Source organism: Euprymna scolopes, chromosome 15 (genome assembly GCF_053919585.1).
Source record: "Euprymna scolopes isolate OS-2025 chromosome 15, ASM5391958v1, whole genome shotgun sequence".
In the NCBI taxonomy this organism is placed as follows: domain Eukaryota; kingdom Metazoa; phylum Mollusca; class Cephalopoda; order Sepiida; family Sepiolidae; genus Euprymna; species Euprymna scolopes.
Genome location: NC_136496.1, coordinates 124,016,365 through 124,041,917, shown reverse-complemented (window position 1 = coordinate 124,041,917; position 25,553 = coordinate 124,016,365). Strand labels below are relative to the sequence as shown.

General features: G+C 33.5%; 1 protein-coding gene across 5 annotated transcripts in view; it reads right to left on the bottom strand.

Moving 5' to 3' along the window:
* The window catches only part of LOC145294107 (nitrilase and fragile histidine triad fusion protein NitFhit-like), a 165,198-nt gene that overhangs the window by 34,651 nt on the left and 104,994 nt on the right, over positions 1-25,553 (bottom strand). For 4 of the 5 annotated variants that reach the window (XM_080141184.1, XM_080141181.1, XM_080141180.1 and 1 more), the window contains exons 2-4: positions 12,222-12,411; positions 7,323-7,478; positions 977-1,171 (exon numbers count right to left, since the gene is read on the bottom strand). In XM_080141184.1, coding sequence (XP_079997310.1) covers positions 977-1,171; positions 7,323-7,478; positions 12,222-12,359 — 489 coding nt within the window. In that variant the 5' untranslated portion in view covers positions 12,360-12,411. Of the gene's footprint in view, positions 1-976; positions 1,172-7,322; positions 7,479-12,221; positions 12,412-15,507; positions 15,608-25,553 lie in introns of those variants that run through there. The other variant, XM_080141183.1, reaches the window with a different exon arrangement.

Here is a 25,553-nt window from a genome sequence, read left to right as displayed (position 1 = left end):
AGAATTTGTTTTTTCATTTTACTTTAGTGAGCTTTCAGCGATCAAGCTAATACTTGATTTCTATATGAAATACATATCCAAATCTTCAAATAAGATTCCCTCTATCGCTCAAACATTAAATTAGCAGTGAAAATCAATCATTTTGCTCTCTCTGATTTATCACGTGACTATGGTTTAGTTCATCTTCATTGTGTTCTTTTCTTAGTCTTGCCAGATCCCAAGACAAGAATTCATCTGGTCTGGTGGAGTATCCAATTGTATTGTTAATTTGAGGTAACACTCCTTGGAGAAGGTGCATCATTCCTCATATGATCCAGATGGCCAATCATTAACCAGATGTGATATTTAAAATTCCAATTCTTTATAAATCTCTAAATATTTCATATAAAATTGTTATTTTTCAAATTACCGTTAAAACACATGTTAAATGTGCACATATTTTTTCAAAACGTAAAAACACACTTGTGGGAAGTGACATAGATTTTAGCTTTACTGGTAGTTTAAAATCAATAAATCTTTGTCATTTTATGATTACTAAGTAGCAGTGAAAATTTTTTTGTTAAACAAAATTAAATAAAAAAAAGGATAATTAAAGGAATCGTTTTAGGGCATCGGAAAATCGGCACAAATTTTTCTGATTCTGATATCCCAAAAAAGTTCTGATTTTCCCGATTCCCAATTCTGATTAACCATACCAACACTACTTTGACTCTGATGCTATTTTGAATATTCGATCATGATTTACTTTTCGAGTGAATTATCTTCATGCCAAGTTGTTCTAACAAACTTTTATACGGAGAAACCTTAAACGCTCGACGATGCTATCTAACATTCAAACTCTCTCAAACTTTGAGATGAAAAGTTAGCAGCAAAAATTAAAAAAAAAATATCACTGTTTGAAACAACAAATCTTAACATGGTCTTTACGTGAAAATATTAAATTGTCTGAAGAAATTTATGAATAAAATAAGGATACAATGCTGAGACCAATTTTGCCGATGGGAGTTTCAATGGGTGGAGTAATCACTTGGCCAGGAGAGGTAAAATCACTTTCATGCAGCCGCAGTTCTTTTAAATCGATATCAAACATATGCAACTTTACATAACTTCCTGCCAATTCACCATCACTGTTGATTAAAACGTGTGTATTTTTCAGGGTTTTTAGGTCATTCTGAAACAAGAAAAAGGTCATTCTAAAACAAGAAAAAGAAATTAAACAGCAGCACATACACAAGACAAAACAAAAAAAATGGTCAAATAAATGCTTGGTTAAACTTATCCTATTTATTCTTGACAATTTAGTCAGTAAAATAATCCAGTCTATAATAAGTAGCAATGTGTATTTATTTGCAAAAATATATTCTTCCTGTATTATTTAGATTCTTCAGACTACTGGTCTTATGTTATTTTCACAATGTTCCGATTGATGTAACCTCCAACCTTTTTCAGGTGTATCTTTGCCAAAAAATTTCACCCCAAACAAGGCATAGTGTCACTTTGATGTAGGGGGCTACTATCTGGGACATAATTTTCAGGGATACTATGTAGAGAATTGAGCAGCAAGACGTCTGTTTACATTACACTTGAACTTCTGCATGTCAGTACAGTCCGGGAAACAGGAACCCGGAAGGGAATTCCAAAGTCTAGCAGTCCGAGGGAAGAAACTATTAGAATAAAATAGCTTTCTTACATCTAGAGATTTCTATTTTGTAGAGGTGGGATTTTGCTGCTTGTCGGGTTTGTCAGGAGTATTTACGTCGAAGAGGGAGAAGGGCTTATAGTTCATCAGAGCACCTACCATTAAAAATACTTGTAATACAGGCAATACTTGTCAAGCTCAGAAATTTGCATGGAATTTTGAACGGAACCCTTTATTTAATTCATGAGATAGCATGTTCTCGTTCTGTCAGCCATGACTGAGCAGGAATTCTAAGTAATTCGCAATTGTATTTTGAGTGTCGCCTGCACTAAGGATTAAACCTTCAACCTCAAAAAGAGTGTAATTTACAACTGAATTTTACCAAGTATTTCATCCACTGGTCTTTGTGAACGTTGTGAAAATCACACTCAAGATGAGAACAGTAGTCCGAAGAATCCAAATAATACGAATAATCAATCCTAATCTAAAAAATTCAGAAATAATTTTTCTGTTACATAAAATCTTAAGAGAAAAGTCAACACAGTCTATTTTCATAATGAGACGTTTTCTTTCCTTTTTTTATCTTTTTACACTGATTTATATGTTTTTTTTCTTTTTTAAAACTTTATAGTTTGCATTTCACTTCCATCAACATTTTTACTACTACTACTACTACTACTACTACTACACGGTTTCACGTTTTCTGTTCCCAGCTGCTGGGATTGGACACGTTCTTGCCATATTATTGTTGGTGTTGATGGCTGCTCTCCAGGCATTACAATCATTAACCAGATGTGTTGTTTAAAGTGTGGAGGTTAGTTTTCATATTAAAAATCTAAAGTATGTCGAGTGTTTTTTTTATGTTGTCCCCGCCCCTCTTCCATTAATGAAAGGAAGGAAATAACAGAAAACAAAGTTAACAGTTTGTGTTTTTTTTCTTTTTAGGTCATCAGAAATGACGTTTTTTTTTAGTTAAGTCCTTAATAATGCTTATTGAAATAATAAAAAAAAATGGCTTTAGAGACTTAGACTGGAAAGCGAACATCAAGTTAGAAAATCGCCCAATATCCGAAATGAATTCGGAAAGAGATATTTCACTCTAAATAAAAAGTGTCAATGATAGATGTGTGTTTTTTTTAATAGATCATCAGTGAAAACATGTGCTAGGCTGCATGCTTTTGTGGTGCACATGAATGGCAGACGTTGCAATTGATAGATGTTTGGCCAAGGGAAAAGATGGAGGGGGGGGGGGAGGTACAGAGAATTAAAAATGTTCCCAGTTGGAGTTTGGCCTCCCTGGCGATGTTTTTTTCTGTTTGAAATAAGTACCTCATTTAGTGAGGTTCAGACTGAAAGCTACTCACCCAAGAAAAGTAATATCCAAGATTATCTGCATCTTTGAATGGAGACTGTCTTGTGGATATTTAGCAGCCTCTTGGTAGTCGAATGATGAATGGAAAGCCAGAATCTAAGATTTCGGGAAAGAGAGGCGGTTAGAGCCAGCCTATTGGGTATGACAGGTAGTTGTTTTTTCTGAGGACTAATGATCAGTTAGGATCATGTTCTTCTCTTATAATTGTGTTGATGGGACTTTGTGATAGAGCCGCTGACGCTGGGAGCAGCAGCAACGTATAACATATGCAAATAACCAAGCCAGCTGCACCATGTGACAATAAAAAGACACACGTTGCGAGAGCAAAAAGGAAGAGCGATGGGTGTTCGGAAGAGCGGTGTGCGAGATATGATGAGAGAAGCACGTGTTCAAGACACGAGATGAAAAGTCACACGCAGAAAAGCAGGAATAAACGTCTTTTGTTAAAAACTGAAACAGAGAGTTGAATTTCTTTCCTTTTCCACTTCTGTTTCCTTGCGATGGAGTCTACAATGTGTTGGGCCTGTTAAAATATAACACTGTTAAAAACAGGGGCACAACATTACACTTAGATTTCAGTTTGAACAGGTAAAAATCTCATTTTTCAAGTCTGCTACTCAACCGAGGAAAACGAATATCATTTTAATTTTCAAAGAAAAATAAACTTCTGTCAATTGTTTAAAACTGGAATTATGGTTTTTGTTTGGAAAGAGAATTCATTCGTTACAAAATTGATTGAATTGAATGACAACTTTGGATCGGCACAAGTGGGACGATGATGGCCTGTGTAATGACCACACACATACATGATCGTAATCAAAAATTATAATTTATAGATTCATGATGAGACGATTTCAATATTTTTTCATGATTCTGATACTATTACTGATTCCAATACCATTACTGATTCTGATTCTTTTAAAATCTCTAAATATTTAGCTATAGATTTGATTTTTTTTTTTTTTTTTTTTTTTTCTTCAGATTATCGTAAAAGTAATATGTGCATATATTTTCACAAACGTAAAAATACACTTGATCTATAGATTTGATTTTTACTGATAGTTTTTTTTTTTTTTTTACTCATGTTCACCCCTTACAAAGCATATCGCCACTTGAACATAAGGGGCTACTAATTGGGGCCATGTCTAGGAAAGATTAACAAGATATTTGTTACATTTAAACTTCTGCATATCAGTACAGCCAGGGAAGCAGGCAGCAGGAAGGGAATTCCAAAGTCTAGCTGTTCAAGGGAAGAAACTATTAGAATTCAGGTGATCGCTCATCCCCCTCTCAGTACAGGCCAATAAGTCTCCTGTGCGTCATGAGTAAGTTGCTGGAATCTGTGTTAAATACAGAAGTAATCAACCATCTCAACAAAAATAACCTTCTTAGTGACACTCAATATGATTTCCGTTCTGCTAGATCTACAGCAGATGTGCTTACAGTTATATCTCATAGGATTAGCAAATCTCTCAACGGAGGCAACCTTTCTAGGGCAATTGCTCTTGACATATCTAAGGCCTTTGATAGGGTATGGCATAAAGGTTTACTTCATAAGATCTGTAGCTATGGTATAGCTGGAAATGTCTTCTCAATTATTAAATCATTTCTTTCTGATAGGTTCATAAGAGTAGTAGTTAAGGGGCAAAAATCAGAAGCTCACAGTATTAATGCCGTTGTCCCTCAGGGGTCAATCCTGGGCCCAACTCTTTTCCTGATCTACATTAATGATCTTCCAAATCACATCCTTGCATCATTTGTAGACATTTATGCTGACGACATTACCATTTATGGTAGCACATCTAAGACAGTAAACAACCAAGTTCTCTCCAATTCTCTCTCCTCTGATCTTGAGCACGTAGTACAATGGGGAAAGGAGTAGCTGGTTACTTTTAATGCATCTAAAACCAAGCTTCTCTCTTTACATCATCAACATTCTGATCCACATCTGGCATCAATTGAAATGAATGGCTCTCGTCTTCAGGAGGGCTCAAGTTTTGACAAGCTTCTGGGCTTGACCATTACTCCTGATCTTAAATGGAACACGTACATCAAATCTGTTGCCAAGGCCGCTGGAAAAATGGTGGGATCTTTCTATCGATCCGGTAGATATATCACTGCTGATGCAATTCTCTATCTATATAAGAGCCAGGTACGTCCAAGGATGGAATACTGTTGCCACATCTGGGCAGGAGCTGCTAGAAAGGACTTGTCCTGCCTTGATAGAGGTCAAAATAGACTTTGTAGCCTCGTAGGAGATGTCCTTTTCTCTTCCCTGCAACCTCTATCTCACAGAAGAGATGTTGCGAGTTTGTCTCTGATGTATCATTATTTTCATGAAAAGTGTTCGACTGAGCTTCAGTCTATGGTCCCCCCTCGCCTAACTTTCACAAGAAACACTCGTCTAGTTGTAAACACTATCAATAATTCCCCCCACTCTTTATCTGTGCCTAAACCTAAACGTAGATTCCATGAACAAAGCTTTTCTCTTAGAACTGCACGCCTGTGGAATTGTCTTCCATTTTCATGCTTTCCGGCTGACTACAATATGGTTGTGTTCAAGTCTAACGTAAATAAGTTCTTGATGATCCGTTCCATATAAGTTATCAAATTTACCAAATTTTCATTACTAATGATTACTATATTGTCCAATTTCTACTGTACACTCTTTAACCCTTATCCCTGAGTGGCCTCTTGGCCTTGATAATGTGGTGATACCTATGTAAAAAAAAAAAAAAATAGAAAACTTTCTGGCATTTAGGGACAACAACGTTGAAGGGGTGAGATTTTATTGCTAAACGGGTTTGTCGGGGATATGTACGTCAAGGGGGTACAAGTGCGACAAGTTCATCAGAACACATTCCATTAAAATATTTGTAAAACAGGCACAGTGATGCAACATTGCAGCGATGGGACAGGGGCTGGAGCTTAGTTGATAAAGTGGGATATATTAGATTGACAACTCTTTTTTGGACTTTATCTAAGAGGGAGAGACTAGTGGTAGATGCACCAGCCAAAATGTGGCAACAATACTCCATGTATGGACGAATGGTGGCCTTGTAAAGGTACAGGATACTCTCAGGCGTGAATAGTCTTCTAGCCTGATAGAGGGAACCCACTTTCTTTGCAGCAGCCTTTGCAATGTCCTCTATGTATTTATTCCATTTCATATTGCCCGCAAATGTTAGGTTAAGGAGTTTGAAGGTTGAATTCTCAGGTAGGGTGCTATTTGACATAGATATAGGGGGTTGGAGAGGCATCTTGTAATTGTTAAAAGAGAGCAGCTTAGTTTTACTAAAATTAAATGTTACGGTCCCATCCCACTAGAGTCTGGAGGTCATGTTCTAACAATTCTCCCATTTTTTAGATTTATGTACATCTGTTCTTCCCTCATGCATATTATAGAGCATTGTATCATCAGCAAATATACCCATCTCGGACACAATGTTATCAGGGAGGTCGTTTATAAATATCAGGAATAATAATGGTCCAAGGATCGACCCCTGAGGCACTCCCACATTAACGTTATGCTGCTTGGATGTACATCCGTCAATGACAACCTGTATGTTTCTATTGTCTAAAATGGGTCTAATTATATTTAATATACGTCCAGTTATACCGTACAATTTAATTTTCATTAACAGCCCTTTATGCCAGACTTTGCCTTGGATATATCAAGGGCTACAGCCCTGACTTCACCCGCCTTATCCAGTACATGGTAAATGCGTTCAGAGATGACTTAAAATATCTGCAGTAGAACGACATTGCCTGAATCCATACTTTTTGTCAGAGAAAGTTTGCTTTTGTGAAGTGATGAACTAGTGCTTGATTAATTAAGGTCTCAAAAATTTAGCGAAGAATGGGAGGAGACTAACAGGGCGATAATTGAGAGGGTCTGTTCTTTTACTAGAATTCTTATACACTGGTACCAAAGAAACCATCTTCCAGCTATTGGGGAAGCAAGATTCAGCAAGGCATTAATTGTAGAGCTTGGAAAGTATGAGGGTTTTCTCTTCAAAAAAAAAAAAAAAAAAAAAAAAAAAAAAAAAAAAAGAGCACACTGGATTGAAACAAAAGAAAAATTGCCTCAGTCTAGAAGGATTTCTTCTTCACTGACCGAGGACAAACGTATAGCATCAAAAGATAGGACACTTTGTTCCTAGCCAAAAGGACAAGTTAAATGGTTTTGTGTTTGCTTACCTGGAAATTTCTATGGAATCATTTGTGAATTCGTTGCAAGAGATGGATTGAGATTTAAAACATTTTGACGTAAAAAAAAAAAAATGGAAAATAAAAAAAAAAATTCTAAACCTTTTGGTGGAATCCTCCAAGTGACAACCACAGCCCATGTTTCTTGGCTAAAACTTTGTATCTGGACATCAAATCACCATCGAGACTTTCGGACATTTCCACAGAGTGTTTCCAAGATTCACCAACATAATCAAAACATTCAGGGAAAAAGACCATCTGTAAATGGAAGAGAAAATATAAAAATCAGATTTGAAAATTTGAAAAGCTTGCAAAGTAACAGTTTTTATCATATTTATCTATATATATATACACTAGTGGCCAAAAATCTGGGACAGTTTATTTTTTTTTTAATTTCTCCAATACGGGGGTGGGGACTACAACTCAAGTTACACACATTTAACATATCTCTTATGTTGCTACTCTGTATTAATTACACTTCATTATAAAGGATAGAAAAAAGTTATGAGTATTTCAATTTCTTTTTTTAATTAAAGTGGCCAAAACTATGGGACAAAGAAAATAAATTTAAAAATAATAACATTGAAACATCAAAATACAAAACTTGGTGGACATACATTTAATATTTAGTAAATAAGCCTTTATTTTCTCTAACTGCAGCACACCTTCTACTACAAGATTGAATAAGATGGTGACATTCATCATGTGAAGCTTTCGACCATTCTTCTTTAAGTTTTAGCCATAAATCTTCAGTATTGATAGAGTTTCTTGCACTCACACGGTTCCCCAAAGTAGATCATAGGCTTTCAATGGGGTTTAGGTCCAGACTTTGAGGAGGCCAATCCAAAACATCCACATTTTGCTCGTTCATAAATTCCATTACATTCTTAGCCTTTTGGCAGGGGGTGTTATCCTGCATGAAAATAGTTTTTCCACACTTAGAATTCCGAAGTATTGGGATGACGTGATCTCTCAACAAGTTCTTGTATATTGTTCCATTAACTCTGATGTTTAGATGGACCAGATCAGTCATTCCTTTCCAAGAAATCATTCCAAACACCATTACGCTACCCCCACCACACTTAACTGTTTTGTTTGTGCATTTTTTATTAAATCTTTCACCAGCAAACTTCCTTATAAATTTCTTCTCGTCAGATCCATATACATTAAACTTACTTTCATCAATAAAAAATACATTTCAACACTGATCATCTGTCCACAACACATGCTCTTGAGCAAAGCTTCATCTGAGTTTCTTGTTCTTCTTGTTTATCAATGGTTTCGTAGCTGGTGATCTCGCAAACAGACTAATTTTATTCAGGTGTCTTGATACTGTTTTACGAGATGTTTGATGTCATGATAGGCATGTGGTTCACGAGAAATGCTGGCAGCTGTCTGAAACCTATCGTTCAGTGCCTTCTTATTAATCAATCGATCTTGTCTAGGAAAAATTATTCGAGGTCTGACATTTTTCTTCAGTGCTAGATTTTCCCAGTAGTCTTGAAATCCTTTATAACTCTCCCAACGGTACTTTTCGACAGCTTCAAGTCATCAGCTATCTTCCGTATTAAATGGTTTTCCCCATGAAGTTTAGTAATTGATTTCTTGATGCAAGCATCAATTTTAGGTGTCATGATGATGGTGGAACCGGCTGCAATGACTACAAAGTGATGTAATCGACTTATTCGTCATTTTTCTACTTAAAACAGTGGGAAAACTGACTACACAGTCCACAATAAATTATTTTTTATGCTTTGTCCAACGGTTTTGTCCACTTTAATTTTTAAAAAAAATTGAAATGCTCATAACTTTTTTCTATCCTTTATAATGAATTGTAATTAATGCAGTGTAGCAACATAAGAGATATGTTAAATGTGTGTAAGTTTAGTTGTAATCCCCCCCCCCACCGAATGTTCTGGAGAAATTAAAAAAAAACTAAATGATCCCAGATCTTTAGCTGCTAGTGTGTGTGTGTATATATATATATATATATATATATATATATATATATATATATATAGTAAATTGTTATGAAGTTATTGAAGTAAATACTGAAAAGTAATACATAAAATATTATATCTCCTCATAAAATTTTTATGTGGATATATAATATATATATAACTTGGAGGGGGGGGGCAGCCCAGCTTTGCCCAGTTGTAAAATATGCTTAAATATGATATTTTAATTTGTCCAGATATCAAAGTATTTGGGCGCCATAAGCTAGAGTCAAAACCAAAAGCAAAACTGTAGCATTCAAAGCTGGTGACGTTACAATTGTATCGACGTGACATGTATATAACGATTTTTTCAATTTTGACCCCTTAAAAACTATTTTAGCCAGGTAAAGATCCATAAAAGAACAGTCCATAAAAAATCCAATCATTTGAGGCCCATAGCGCCACTCTCCGAATTTTAGTTTCAGAAGAGATAGAATTTGATAATATGGAGACGGACAGACATAGTGAGTTTTATATATTAGATTATTATTATCTCATGTATTTTTATATAGTAAATTATATATAATATATATATATATATACATACATACATACATACACACACACAAATACATAAAATCCTATATCTCCTTATGAAATTTTATGTGGATACGGACTTGAAAATTTTAAAGCTTGCAAGAATGGAGTAACAGTTTTTATCATATATATATATATATATATATATATATATATATATATATATATATACTAGCATGGATGCCCGGCGTTGCCCGGGTGTTTGGAGGCGTATGTTGAGCAAAAAAAAAAAGTGGTAGTAGGAAGGCAGGCTCAAACTCGTACCACAAAGGAGGAAAAGAACGAGAAAAAAACCTGACGTCTTTACTGTTACAGCCACCGCCAAACCGGAAGTGACAAAGGTTTAATTAAGGCTAGACAATCGAAAACAGTGGATGACTTTTGAAAATATCGGCGAAAACAGCGACCCCCCCCCCCCCCCCGCGCTGTAGAAAAGTGCCCAGTTGAAGGTGAAGATATGAATTTTTTTAGCCAATTTTTCAATATTTGTTGTCTGAAGGTCGAACTTCAAAATGATACTGATCTTATAAAAATCCGTCGCCTCCGTCGAAAGTTTTAGGCAGACATGCAAACATACATACATACATACATACATTTATATATTGGTAACTTAAATTTTCGAACCAAACCGATTAAAAACCTTGCTCTATCTCTGAATATCCTTTATGTAAAATTTCAAATGTTTAGACCAGAAATTGTCTGAGTAATTTGGTAGAGACCGCAGAGGTCAATTTATTTTTTAAACTTTGACCCCTATTATGACCCTTTAACATTTATTGTTTGGAGCTCAAATCAAGGTATTAAGTTAGATCCATGTCCAAGGAACCTATAAATATTGGACTTATCCTCTGCCTACCTGGATTTATAACCCCAGAGGACATTGTACTCCTTCCGATAATGGACTGTTCAGGTTGTATCAAATTCTCTCTTCCTATAATTATCTCCATATAATTATCAACAACCACTCAAAAAACTATTTTCAATATTTGTGCTGAAAAGCAAAATAAGTGTCTATTCACAGCTAACATTTTGCTAACCACATTTCATTTCCTCTGATGATATGAGCCATTATTGAAAATCCATGGATTAAGGAAATTAACATAACGCCTTCTATATATTCCTTTGTCAAACAATAAATTCTTAATTTGAATATATGTCTATATGTTGTTTTTTCAGAATTTAAAATTTAACCACCAAACTTATATATTGCTCTATTCTTAAATATTGAGCTTTTCCTTTTTGGCTAGGATAACCTTGAAACTGTTACTTCAAGTAATATCTATCAGGATTTTCATCTGAATTCTATCAGTGTCTTATCTCGCTTATATATATATATATATATATATATATATATATATATATATATATATATGGTGAGAGAGAGAGAAAAAGAGAGAGAATAAAAAAATTCATTCAAAACATGAATTATAATTTCAAATATTTAAACTGAGTTCCAAAAACTAATATTCAACAACATCCATTTTATGTAGACACATTTCAGAAAATTATTTTTTATTAGCAAAATTACATTCAAGTAAAGTTTCTATTGGCTAAGAGATTTTCTTCAGCAACATATTAAAATTTATTGATTACAATCTCAAATAATATTATACAAGGAATATAGATATAAAATTTTTGTAAAAAATAGATATTACATACAAAGGAGATATTTCAATAATCTATATCACTCAGAGCTTTCATATATTAATAAGATAGATTCTAAAATTTCAAAACATATTAAGGATTCTAGAAATAAGGCTTAGTAGCATTATATCTTGACTAAATCTTAGTAAGAAAACATAAAAGTGGTCAGTGAGGGTTGAGGATATGTGTTGCATGGAGAGATATGAGAATGATCCAATGAATGTGTAATGTGAGTTTTAAAGACAGGCTTAGATCTGTGACCTCAGGGGAAGACTAAATCTGGATGTTACAGCTAGATGTGTTTAAAAAAGAGACTTTGATGGTATGGTCATGTTGAAAGAATGGATTAGTAGATGTAGAACAGTTGAGGTAGTAGGATCAGTTGGAAGAAATGATAAAAATAAACTTGAGAGAAAGAGGGATAAATAAAGACTTGGCCAGAGATAGGTTAGTTTGGAAGTTAATTTCTTAAAAACCATTCAACACATATCAGCATGTAAAACAGATGTTGATGGATACTGAGAAAGGTATTAACCCCAACCTCCCTCTACTCTACATAAAATAGCAGTGTCATTAATGAATCGTATTTGGATTTTGTTATTAAATAACTTAAAAACATTGGCATGCTTTTAAACAGACGAACACGAAACTGATCGATTATTTGATATTGCTTAACATATTTTTGGATAAATTAGTTTGGTAGTCAATTTCTCAAAGCTGTCCCCCACATGCCAGTATGTAAAAGAGACGTTAAATGAGATGACCTTGAGAATAGCATCCGATAAAGTTTACTTTATTTTTTTTATAAAAGAATCAAACTCACTTGGACTCCTCGGGAATTGGCCTTTTCAATAAGTGCTTTGCACACAGCGAAATTTTGCTCTTTATCCACAGTAGATGTCATTTGACAGACAGCAATTAAAGGCTTTGGTGTGGAAAGATTATCTGCCAGATTCGACATCTTTCGACAATTATGATGAGTGTTGAGATTCTTAAAATGCCAGGGTAAATACCTAAAAAAAAAAAAAAAAGAACAAGTATAAGTAATGTAACAGAGTGTTATTTTGGAAGTGGGATTGAAATCCTGCACGCGAGAACCAATGAGAGTTCCTTCCTAGAAAAAAAGAGAAACACAACTCACTAGAGACGCGTTCATTGTGAAGACTCGTAAACATACTCTCAACACCGCAAGCGCAAACTCGACAACTTCGAAATAAATAACTACAAACTTATTACAGTAAAATGCACTAAGGAAATTAGTTTTATACATATAGTTTTATACTAAATGAATGGTTCTCATCTTGAGGGGGCTCCATGTTTTGACAAGATTATGGGCTTGACCTTTACTCCTGATCTGAAATGGAACACGTACATTAAATCTGTTGCCAAGTTCGCTGGAAAAATGGTGGGATCCTTCTACCGCTCCAGTAGATATCTCACGTACAATAACCATTAGGCCAGCTTGACACGGTCTTTACAAAGTGTTTTCTGACCTACTTAAACATAATGTGAACAATTCACGCATGCACAGTCGTGAAACAGTTGACAAACAGATAAAAATCCAACTACCCCATGTCCCAGTTTTTCAATTAGCAGCCTTTTTTCCGGATGAAAATGGGTTAATGTCTGAATAACCTATATATCAAATTTCAAATCTGTAGATCAAAAAAATTCGTTGAGTATATAGGTTGAGACATTCTCACTTTTATAGACATTTTGAAATAAACATTAACAATTTTTTTACCTACAAACACTAGTGTTTCATGCTTAAACAATCATCAGTGGAGCAAATGATAATTACTGCTGGTTGGGAGATTAAAATCTAAATTTACTGATTGCTTAAAATCAATCAATATTTATCATTTCATTATTAATACAATCCATGGAAAATTAAGTTTTAAACAAAAAAAAAAAAAAAACAAAGAAAAAAAGGCAACAAAAAGAATCGTTTTGGGCATTGGAAAATCTGCACGATTTTTACCAATTCCGATACCCCCAAAATTTCCGATTTTTTTTATTGCCGATTCTAATTCCAATTAATCGTCCCAACATTAATCCACACAAAATATTATAAGGAAAAATATTTCATGTATCAAATATATATGTATATTACTTCAACAGTGCTCAATACGTGCATAGACTTAAAGTAGTAAGTTATGAAAATATATGGCAATTAAGCTACATATAATCTTTATGATTTCCTACAAGAATGAAATGATTTTATAGCTCAATTACGATATATTTTCATAAATTATATATATATATATATATATATATATAAGAAAAAAGAAATTAAAACTGGAAGTTAAAATTTACAATTAAAAATTTATTGTTCGACTGAATATTCCAAAAAACAAATTTGTTTTTTGGAATATTCAGTCGAACAATAAATTTGATTGTAAATTTTAATTTACAATCAAATTTATTTAATTTCTTTTTTCTTATAACAAGTTCTGCTCTCTATTGTGTTTCCATTGAGCTTTTTTTATTTGGTTGGGATTAAAATATTAATATATTATTTATATTAGATTGAAGTTTACCATTGCTTATATCAGGTAAACACCACATTCCCGTTGAGTTCATTATATCACTATATATATATATATATATATATATATATATATATATATATATATATATATATATATATATATATATATATAGTGAATGAATGACAAAAGTCTATATTCCAAAGTTCATGATGTTGACCATCTTATTATTTATTCCTTTAATTCAGTTGACTTTTACAATTCTTAACAGTATCTGTTTCGTAGTGCAAAATCAATCACTAAATTATTATCTCAGCTAGTGAATCAATTTTGATGTCAACTGAATTAAAAGAATAAATTATAAGATGGTTAACATCATGAACTTTGGAATATAGATTTTTGCCATTTATTCACTATATTGCTCTGTAATTACATTGAGCTTCTTAAATAAGGATTGGTATATATTATAAGGAAATAAGATATATTTCCACTAGCATTTCAGCCCAGCGTTGGCCGGGTTTTTGGATGTGTATGTTGAGCAAAAAAAAAAAAAAAAAAAAAGAAAAAGTAGTAGTAGGAAGGCAGGCTCGAACCCGTACCACAAAGGAGGAAAAGAACGGGGAAAAAACCTGACGTGTATGCTGTTACAACCACTGCCAAACCGGAAGTGATATTTTTTTAAAGTTTAGGCTAGACAATCGAAAGGAGAGGATGACTTTAAAAAATATCGGCGAAAAAACGACCCCCCCCCCGTAGAAAAGTGCCCAGTTTAAGGTGAAGATATTAAAGTTTTTAGTCAATTTTTTTATATTTGTTGTCTGAAAGGTTGAACTTCAAAACGATACTGATCTTGAGAAAATCCGTCGCCTCTATTGGAATTGTTGGGCAGACATGCAAACATACATTTATACATTGGTAACTAAAAATTTTCGACCTAAACCGATTAAAAAGCTTGCCCTATCTCTGAATACCCTTTATGTAAAATTTCAAATGTTTAGACCAGAAATTGTCTGAGTAATTAGGTAGAGATCACAGAGATCAATTTTTTTTTTTTAACTTTAACCCCTATTATGACCCCTTAACATTTATTGTTTTGGGCTCAAATCAAGTCATTAAGTTATGTCCAAGGAACCTATATCTGAAATTTCAAGTGTTTAGACCCAAAATTGTCAGAGAAGTTTGGTAGAGTTCTCAAAGGTCAAATCGTCGAACTTTGACCCCTTAACAACAAAATTTCTGGCCGAAAACCGATCACATAGATTTTCCCAAATCTCAGTACCCTGATATCAAATTTCGAGCCTGTAGATTTAAAACTGACAGAGTTATTGCATAGGGAAATGTACACAGATACACACACAGACACGTTTACTTTTATAGTTATATAGATATGAGAATATTAAACAACAAAAAAAAATCAGGATATTAAAAACAAAAAAAACACATATCGGTCGCAGTAGATATACAAAATATTTTGGTGTAGGGATATCAGAAACTCTGAAAAGATAATTAAGTTATCAAAAAAGTAATTTTGATTTTTCTTTCAATTTATTTATTTCGTTGTTGTTGTTGTTGTATACTATCAAAATACAATTTAACAGTAAAAGTGTTTTTTTTTCTTACCGTCAGATGAATAAAACAGAAAAGTATCCAACAATTAACCTCCAATCAGCTTTTTAAATTCACACTACACTCACGACTATCATCAGGTTAACGTCACTTTTCCATGCTGGCATGTTGGACAAATGTTATGCAGGGTCATGCACCATGTAGCAACCTCTATTTATCTGACACGTTTTCTAAGCTAAAGTCAATCATGTTAGCATTTCTCTCTCATTTGTTTAAGCTATGAAATAAACTTACATTTTATCTAAAGTTTTATCTTATTTCAAAGGAAAACAATTTAAAAAAAATTAATTCTGAAACTTACAAAGATAAAAATTGGACCTTAGGTTTACTTTTAGCAGCCTTGTATCTCTTGCTTCCCTGTTTTTGTCCATTAGTCCTCATGTTCCATCAGCGATGTTTCTAACAAAAAGGGAAGAATTACTTCTTTTTTTTTTTTTTGTTATTATTAGTTGGAATCTATCCATCTCACCATTATCATTGGTTGGTTTTTGATTTCGAAGTAGTATTTTTTAAGCTCCTTAAATCAAATGGCTTCATGCCTTGTCAGGAGCGATTTACATAAAAACAAACTAAAATAATTACAGATTTGCACCACTCTAATTACTTCCCTGCTTTTGCTTATATCTCCGACAAAACCGCTTAGCAACAAAACTTTACCCGTCCACTGTTTAGGTCTCTAAATGCCAGGAAGCTTTCTAATCTAATAGTTTCTTCCCTCGAACAGTTAGACTTTGGAATTCCCTTCCTACTACCTGCTTCCCTGTCTGTACTGATATGCAGAAGTATAAATGTAATGTAAACTAACATCTTGTTAATCTTTCCTAGACATGGTCTCAAATAGTAGCCCCTTGCATCCAAGTGTTGATATGCCTTGTTATGGCTGAACATAAATGAAAAAAAATATATTTATATATTTATATCGTTCTCTTTGAATGAGTTTATAAATTTTTACAATTTCTTGTAATAACAATCATTTCATTTTTCATTTTTCAAATAGATAATCGATTAAAATGGATGAAGTGAAAGCCAGTGGATATAAAAACGTGCCTTTGCAAAGGTCGACAACTCTGCTAAAAACATTTAAATAAATTGTCCTTCTACCGTGAAGAAAAAAAATGGTAGATTATGGTATTGTAATAACACAGTAATCTAATAGTTTAAGAGTTTATTGGTTAAATATTTTCACACAGAAACACACATATATATACATCTACTTTATTTATATAGATTAGTCACTTATTTATAGGAATAAAAAATTTAGTAGTTTAAATTGGATAAAAAAGTTTTATCTAAAAAACTATTTTAAGTACAAAATTAAATCCACCATAATGCATTTTTGTTCATTTTGTAAACAAATCAGCCAGTTTAATTCTTCTGTTTATAGTTTAAATTAAAAAAAATGAATTACTTTGTGACATTTCAAAATTTGAAAACATTTAAACTGCCAAATAGAAAGTAATTTGTAACCTTAAGATTCTTATCAAATGCTCATGTAGGAGTTGACAGTAGGGAGGTTGTATAAAGAAAAGGGTTTCTGCATAGATATCTATTGCTTATTTCATGTATTACAACATAGAAAAAGCATGAAACAGAAACTCTATTTAACACAAGACAAACTATGAATTTTTTTAAGGCTTTGAATAACTTTTATCAACAATAAAAGACTAGATTGAATGTGCATGTTGAAAAAAGTTCATTTTCATGTGTCATCACGTTTCAAACTAATACAAAGTAAGATGTTGGAAGAAATGGAGGAAAAAAGTGAGAATGTTCATAAAGAGTACTTATTCCTTGTTTCTTTTTGTTACGGTGAAAGCAGGGTAACTTTTTGCTTGACTGCACCTGTGTCCTGTCCTTGATGTCTTGTTTCCTTCTCTAGATTCGTTTACAAAAATCCTGGCTTTATATTTCTCCCACAGACACATTAATTGTTAAATCTTATTTTTAGTGCGCCCCGCTCCCATTAGCTAATTAATTTTTATTATTTTCCTCTTTTTCACCAGATGGGTGCATGAAGCCTATGCATAGTGACACGTTAGCACACTTTGTCTGTGACAGCAGACGAGTCAACATCCGGTGTTTTTTACTTTCTTCGTGAATCCCCATATATCTTCCGGCCTTTTGACTTTGCGGAGTATGAAGAAAAATAGATTAAAGACAAATTCTACAATTTAAATCAATTTTATTTATACAGTTTCATCAATATAATTGACATGGACGGGAAAGAATTATGCAAAGAAAAATATGTTTAGCCAATAGACATGCTCATACTTCAAAACTAAGTTGGCTGGGTCTTTCATTTCACCTGACGTAAAGCATGGTGAAAGGTGAGGCAGAAATATGACTTCTTGTAACATTTAAATACTGACTGAAGAAAAACAGTAAGAAAAAATCTGAGCACAGATGCAACTTGCACAAAAAGTGTTCTTACCGAACACTGTATCAATCACTCTGCGAGTTAAACCAACTAATGCAAAAGAATCTCTAAAAGTCACTTTGTGTGTGTGAGTTCCTTTCTCATAGGTTCCAAAATAGCTGAGCCTATCTTTTGCAAATTTCACATGAAGCTAATTTATATGTCTGGCAGTGTTCCTAGATATGTTTTGTACTAAAATTCATCTGATAAGTATCGAAAATAAAAAAAAATCACATCTTAAAAATAGTTTTTCTTCTCTTCTTTTTTTTACAGAGGAATATTTTACATTACACAAGTGTAAACATACACATAATACATACAAAATCTGCATAAATTAAAATATTGTACGACCGGGCAACACCGGGCGTACAGCTAATATGATATATATATATATATATATATATATATATATATATATATATATATATATATATTTCAAAGTGGGTGTAGTCTTTTTACCTTTACTTTGATATAATGCCAGTTTTTTTCTCTTCTGACGAGAAGCATTCAGCTTCGAAATGCCATGGTTTAAGTAGATTTCTCCCTTATCCCTCTTTCTGTAACCCATATTGACTTGATAATGAAATAAAGTTCATATGTAACTTTATACTTTATCGTCTTAACTTATTCTCTCTCTCTCTCTCTCTATATATATATATATATATATGCTATATATTAAAAGATTGAAGATTTTGAAAGTTATTTTCATTTTATAAATAAAGATTCATGCGACACAACATTAACAACAATTAATTATAGCTTTATAACAATTTGATTCAATTAATAATTTAATAATCAAACAATATCTTAGTAATTAAATTTAACTTTCAAAATCCTATTAAACAAGCTGAGCATATAGGGTCCCCCTCCAGGAGTGAAAAATTTACTCGCACCATGACTAATGTTTGTGCAAAATTTAAAAACAAAAATCCACGATGTGGTGATTGAGAAAAGTGTGAACAAACAAACGGATAAATAATTTGGGGCAATTTTACCCCTATAATGGCCCCTAGGAGAACAACCAGAATTATCCTAGAAAATACGTTATGGCAAAAAATTACTTTCACCATGACTAATGTTTGTGCAAAATTTTTTAAAATCCAAGGTGTGATTATTAAGAAAAGTGTAAACAGACAAACAGGATTGAATTACTAGGTCCAATACCTCCTTTGTCGGGGGATAAAAAAAAATAATTAGGTCCACCTTGTGTCTAACTCTGTCTTCATGGAGAAGCAAGTAAATAAGGATTCCCTGGCAATGCTGGGTATTTTTACTAATTTCCCTGCTTGTGAACATTGGTGATCTTTTAAACCAACACATTTCAGGTGAAAATATTATTATCCACTTACGTGTCATGGCGAAATTAGTATGAATGCTAAAAATGAAAAAATCATGATACTTGTGCACTTATTGAACCGCGCTATTTTTTAAAAATAGTATTTTCAAATTAAATTAAAGTTTTACGATATCTTTTTTATTAAATTGTTAGATGAAAGCACAAAATAGTTACAAAACACCCTCCTCTCCCCATGTTAAGAATGGCTTTCTAAATAATAACGTTATTATTTCAGCTCGGTTCAATAAGTGCCCCAGTACCAAAATAATCCAGTAAAAAAATAATTACAATTAAAATAGAATTTATCAAATTATCGAGTTTTATCATATATTTTATTGTGGAAGAGCTGTGCAATCAATTCAGTGGAACAAACTGACTTACTTCCCTTGATTAAATTGACATAAATTAAGGGTCTGCCATTTTTAAACAGAGCCTAAATGTGAATGATTTTTTTGTTAAAAATACATCTTCTACTGGATCATTTTTCAATTTTTTAATTTTTACGAAATTCGCTATGACACGCACATACATAATAATGCTTTCACCTAAAATGTATCAGCTTAAAAGATCACTAATGTAAATAAGCACCGAGATTTCGTTAAAATTGGCAGTATTATCTCCCTTATCTCTAAAATTAGATTATACAAGACTTTGCCTTCAGAAAATTTGAAGGTCGTTTTATTATTAAACTAGTCTGGGTGCCCGGCGTTGCCCAGGTGTGTGTTGAGCAAAAAGAAAAATGGTAGCAGGCAGGCAGGCTCAAACCTGTTACGCGCAGGCGGAAAAGAAAACGGAGGTGTGTGTAAGGGTGTTGGTTGAGCAAAAAAAAAAAAAAGTGGTAGTAGGCAGGCAGGCTCGAACCCGTACTACGAAGGAGGAAAAGAACATGAAAAAAAAAAGTGGCGTCTTCGCTGTCGCATAACCAGAAGTGGGGAAGGTTTAACTTAAGGCTAGTCAACCGAAAAGAGGGATGACTTTCGAAAATATTAGCGAAAAAAGTGACCCCTCCCGGTAGAAAAGTTCCCAGTTGAGAGTGAAGGAATTAATCTTTTTAGCTAATTTTTCAATATTTGTCGTCTGAAGGGTCAAGCTTCAAAATAATACCAACCTTATGCAAATCTGTCACTTCTGTTGAAAGTTTTAGGCAGACATATATTAGCATTACAAATTGATTTTTTTCTTTGTAGATAATTGTTATTTTATCAACTTGCATGAAAAGAGCTTTGTAAAAGATGCTTAAAACCGTTTGAATTATGCAAATACCATCAGTAGTTCAAAAGTTATGAGAATTTTAAGTGCCAAAATTTATTCTTTTCCGTGGACATTTTTCTTTAGTGGGCTAAATTACGAACCTCAACATTTCAAGAAATTCGGTAATTTCACCACCATTTATTTATTTTTCAAGCTATTCTCATGAAACTTAGCACTCTTATGTAAAATTGTGTGCTCTTTCTGATTATGCAGTCAAATCCGATGTACCTCTTTACCATAAGCCATGAATTATAAATTCAGATGTACAAATTTTATTTTTTTTAAACTGGCGCATGGTGTCATACAGTGGGTGTCTATTCATGAACAAAACTAAGTATTATAGTGGTATTTAAATATAGCTTTATTGAGAATAGGCATTTTCCTACCTCCTCACCAGAGGAGAGTTTAATCTTGGGTGTAGCCATTGAATGCATAAACAGCATTCATGGCCGATATTTACTACTCGCCTCACAGAAAAAAAAAAATTGAGTAGACATGAATTAATCTCAGAAATTAATTGAAGAAAATTTTATATAATAATAGATGATTTCCTTAAAAAAAGAATAACAATAACAAAAGGTGTGACAGTGAATGGATAGGTCAAGGTCACTGAATAAGCGAATAAGCATTCTTTTTGTTTTACTGGTGGGCACTGTTGCAAACAAGTCGAACTGGTTTTATTTTATCAAAATAATTTGGGGGAATTCGTATCGTTACACCCCATGCTACTTTGTAGTCACAAACAATGAAATTTAGGTGCTTGTCCAAAATTCCCTGTATTAAAAAAATAGGAAGAAAGAAAAATATGTACGACGTACGTACCTGTGACAGAAAGAACATATTGTATTCCAAAATTCACATAAATTGATCACATTTTTTTTTTTTACTCACTGTCACCCCCAACAAGGCACATCCCCACTTGAACGTAAGGGGTTACTATTTGGGACCATGTCTAGGAAAGATTAACAAAATGTTGGTTTATGCTATATTTAAACTTCTGCATACCAGTATAGTTAAGGAAGCAGGTAGCAGTAAGGGAATTCCGAAGTCTACCTGTTCAAGGGAAGAAACTATTAGAGTAGAAAGTTTTCTGGCATTTAGAGGCCTCAACAGTGAAGGGATGTGATTTTACTGATAAGCGGGTTTGTTAGGGAAATGTACGTCAAGGGGGCAAAGAGTTCATCAGAGCACATTTCATTAAAATATTTGTAAAACATGCACAAAGATGCAACTTTGCAGTGATGGGACAGGGGTTGAAGCTTAGTTGACAAACTGGGACCTACTAGATTGGAAACCCTTTTTTGGACCTTATCCAAGAGGGAGAGACTAGTGGTAGATGCACCAGTCCAGATGTGGCAACAATACTCTATACATGGCCAAATGGTGACCTTGTAGAGGTACAGGATACAGGTGTGAGTAGTCTTCTAACATGATAGAGGGAACCCAACTTCTTTGCAGCGGCCTTTGCAATATCCTCAGTTCATATTGTCCGTGAATGTTAAACTGAAGAGTTTGAAGTAAGAATTCTCAGGTAGAGTGGAGTGTTATTTGTCAGGGATATCAGTAGGTAGAGAGGCGTCTTATAATTGTTAAAGGAGAACAGTTTAATCTTACTAGCATTAAATGTTACCATCTATTCACACTATGATCTGGGGGTAATTTTCTAACGATTCTGCCATTGTCTTAGATTTGTGTACATCTTATTTTTAAATAAGAAAATCAAATTTTATGGCTAACCGATGAGCGACTGTCTCGTGACACCATTCTGAAAACAATCTAAAAAACAAGGGAGATAACTAAACATAAATCAAACTTGCAAGATTTTTTTGTTGTAATACCTCTGAAATCCCATTAATCGCTTAAAAATTATCTTCTTCATAAAAATAAAACTATTTGCACATTTTACATGATTTTTGGAATATGAAAATATATTTTTCGTCCTAGATATGTACATGATACAGATCTTTCTTTATTTTTTTAAAAAATAGAAGAATTCTGGATAATAGTCGAAATTTTATTTTCTCTCATTGAATAGTCTATTAGGTGATTTGGTCACATACTGACCAATCAGCTTCCTGGGCGTAGTATTTCGACTATCCCTTGCACAATTATTTCAGCCCCTTTGGGAATCATAGACAACTTCATAAAGATCCTGGAAGCAATGAGTAAAAACGCCTCCTTCATCTCTCATGCTTTTGTCCACTGGACACCTGAGCACAAGTGGTAATGGTGGCTATCTTCATTCGAAGATAAACTGCTCGTAGACTTTTAGCAGTCAAAGAACTTTCTTTATTTAAATATTGTCAAACTTTCTGCAACCTACACCCTACAGTGTAGGTCCTATAAATACGGTTCTTATCACATAAATAGATCAAGCAGTTTTTTTTAAATAAAGAAAATCATTTTTAAACGATTTAAAATGATTAATGTAAAATATAAGGCTGATCTTATAATTTAAATTTTTACAAGATGGCGATTCAAGACGGTCCTGTTTTTGTTTACTAATAAAACTTAATTTTCTTAGTTAAAAATAAAACTGCTTGAACAATTTACATGGTTTTAGGAATATGATATTTTTGTTCTGTGATGGGTATGTACATCATAAAGATTTTTCTGTATTTTGGTTTTTAATTAGGTTCTGAACTTCTGGACTTGCACCAAATACTTTTGTAAACGTTTGGGCATTTTCCAGATTAGCAAACAAAACACAAAAGAGGAAGTGAAAAAAAAAACTTGGGACATTAAAAACCATTAGGCATCAGCAACTAGATATCCTTCACAAACCTCCCTACAGCATTATTATAGGACTTGCTGGGCAATAAATACCAAGTTTATCTGATCACTGAATAATCAAGGTGTTGTTTCTTAAGAATGACATTTATGGAGCCAATCAAACGTATTTATTTTGTGCCAAGATAAGAAACTGTTTTCCTTCCAGATCTACAGCCATTTTGAAACTGACTTCAAAACTCCAGAAAGGGGATGGTAAAAAACTTTGTTTCTATGTTAAATCACTAGGCCTGCAAACTGTTCCTGTACTTCTAAAGCACTGAGATATATCAAAGTTTCCAAATTTTTTAACACTTAATTCAGGTTTCCATTTTTCAGACCTTTAAAGTGTGTCAAGATTGTCTTCATCTACGGTCAAACGTAATCATAGTTTCCACACACATTTTTAAATCTGCTGCAAAATTCAACTTGCCATGTTTTCGTATCCTTTTAGTATGTTAATTGCTTTTTCTAATACTCATTTTGACATAATCTATATAATAGTGCGTCATTGTTAAAAAATATATTATTCTTTGAAAAATAAAAAGTGGTGTTTAGTGGCCATTTCTATTTTTCTGAAAGAAAAAAGTTGAAAATCCTTTACAGTGATGTAAATAATGATTATAGTAATTACATTCGACCTAATTTTATTCTTGAAGTTTTATAAAACCAGAAATTTGTAATAACAAATCTACATTTATTGATAATAATAATACTGGAGTACACAAGAGTTTAGTGTTTTCTTAAAAAACTGTTTCAGTGAGGTATTTGGAGGATATAAGGCTGCCATGAAAAAGCAGATGCATGTCAATCAAGCAGCTAAGTATTTTAAAATCAAGAAAGACTCATTGCTCGGTATAATGTAGGAGGAAATGAATATCAACAAACATGTTTGGAAGCAAACAAGCTCATAAACATGAGCTTGTTGAGTGCATCAAGTTGATACGAGATGAGGTTGGGGATTCACTGATACCTCCTTATCAAGTTTTCTTGAACTCACATAAGTCCAATAGAAAAGAAGGACTTTCCCCATGATGCTTATGGCCTACATAGATAAATCCTTCAAGCCAGAGATCGTCAAAGCAGAATTGCACAGGCAATCCTTTCAATGCCAAAATGATTACTGTGAAAATCAGTTTCGTGTCACTGGTCAAACACAGCCCTCAACATCTTCCATCATACCAGCTTCTCTAGTATTTTCACTGCTTCAACAGGACCCTCATCTTCAGCCCATCTACAGGACATTTATCCTCAGACATGCTTGTTTTCTTGCTGATTTCATCATCTTTGTCCAACTCATTGTGTAACATATGAGTGCTTGGGAAATAGCAGCAGCAGCAAAGGATGGCTGGCTTACGAAGAGATTAGCAGCAGTAGCTGGAAATTGTGCGCAAGAAGAAAAAGAAAAAATATACCACATGGTCGGAGAAGCAAAGTATGCGTCAAAGAAAATGGACGTGTAAAGTTGAAGGCGAGAAATGGCTGTCTACGGGCGGCATGAGGTCAGAGAAGAAAAATGTACACCAGGCGAGATGGATGATGGTGAGAGACGGGAAAGTAACGTGTAATAAAAACTTTCATTAGAAAAGAAAAATGCCCGGATTTTTATTTATTTGTATTTGTTTTGTTTGTTCCTGCATCGTTACAATTGAAAGACTTGCAATTTCAATCTGTTGCCAGAGGGAGAATCAGCTAGAACACAACAATTCCGAGATGGAGAGAGCCTTTACAGCAGATGAAAGCATCAATAAACCTATGGATGTATTTGCTGCTAAGGAGGTTGCTACAACATCCAGAAGATACGGCAGAGGGAAAAGAAAGGAAAAAAGCAAGGGGTAAAAGTACACCAAAACAAGGACACTATCACCATCACGATCAAGAACCCCACTCTCAACATCTGAAGATTCTGACACTGAGGTTGAAGTTGCAGAGATGATAGAGGGGATGGCATTAAGTGTGGCATCTATGATTCCTGGTATCACATACAATGCACCAGCATCAACATTTGACTTAAAGACCTCTGAAATGAGGAATGGTTGTAGGATTATTACACACAGAATCCTTAGTGTCTAATGCCTCAGGTGACTGACATTTTTGGAAAGCTAACTTGAGTTTTCAAAATATTCATCAAAATATATATTCTTCTCTGTGGAAAAATTTTGCACGATTGGTGATATTTATTGGATTTGTTTCTATTAGTATTTTGTTTAATTTTCGATTTTTAAGTGACTAATGTGATCACCATTTTGTTTAACTTTACAGGCTTTA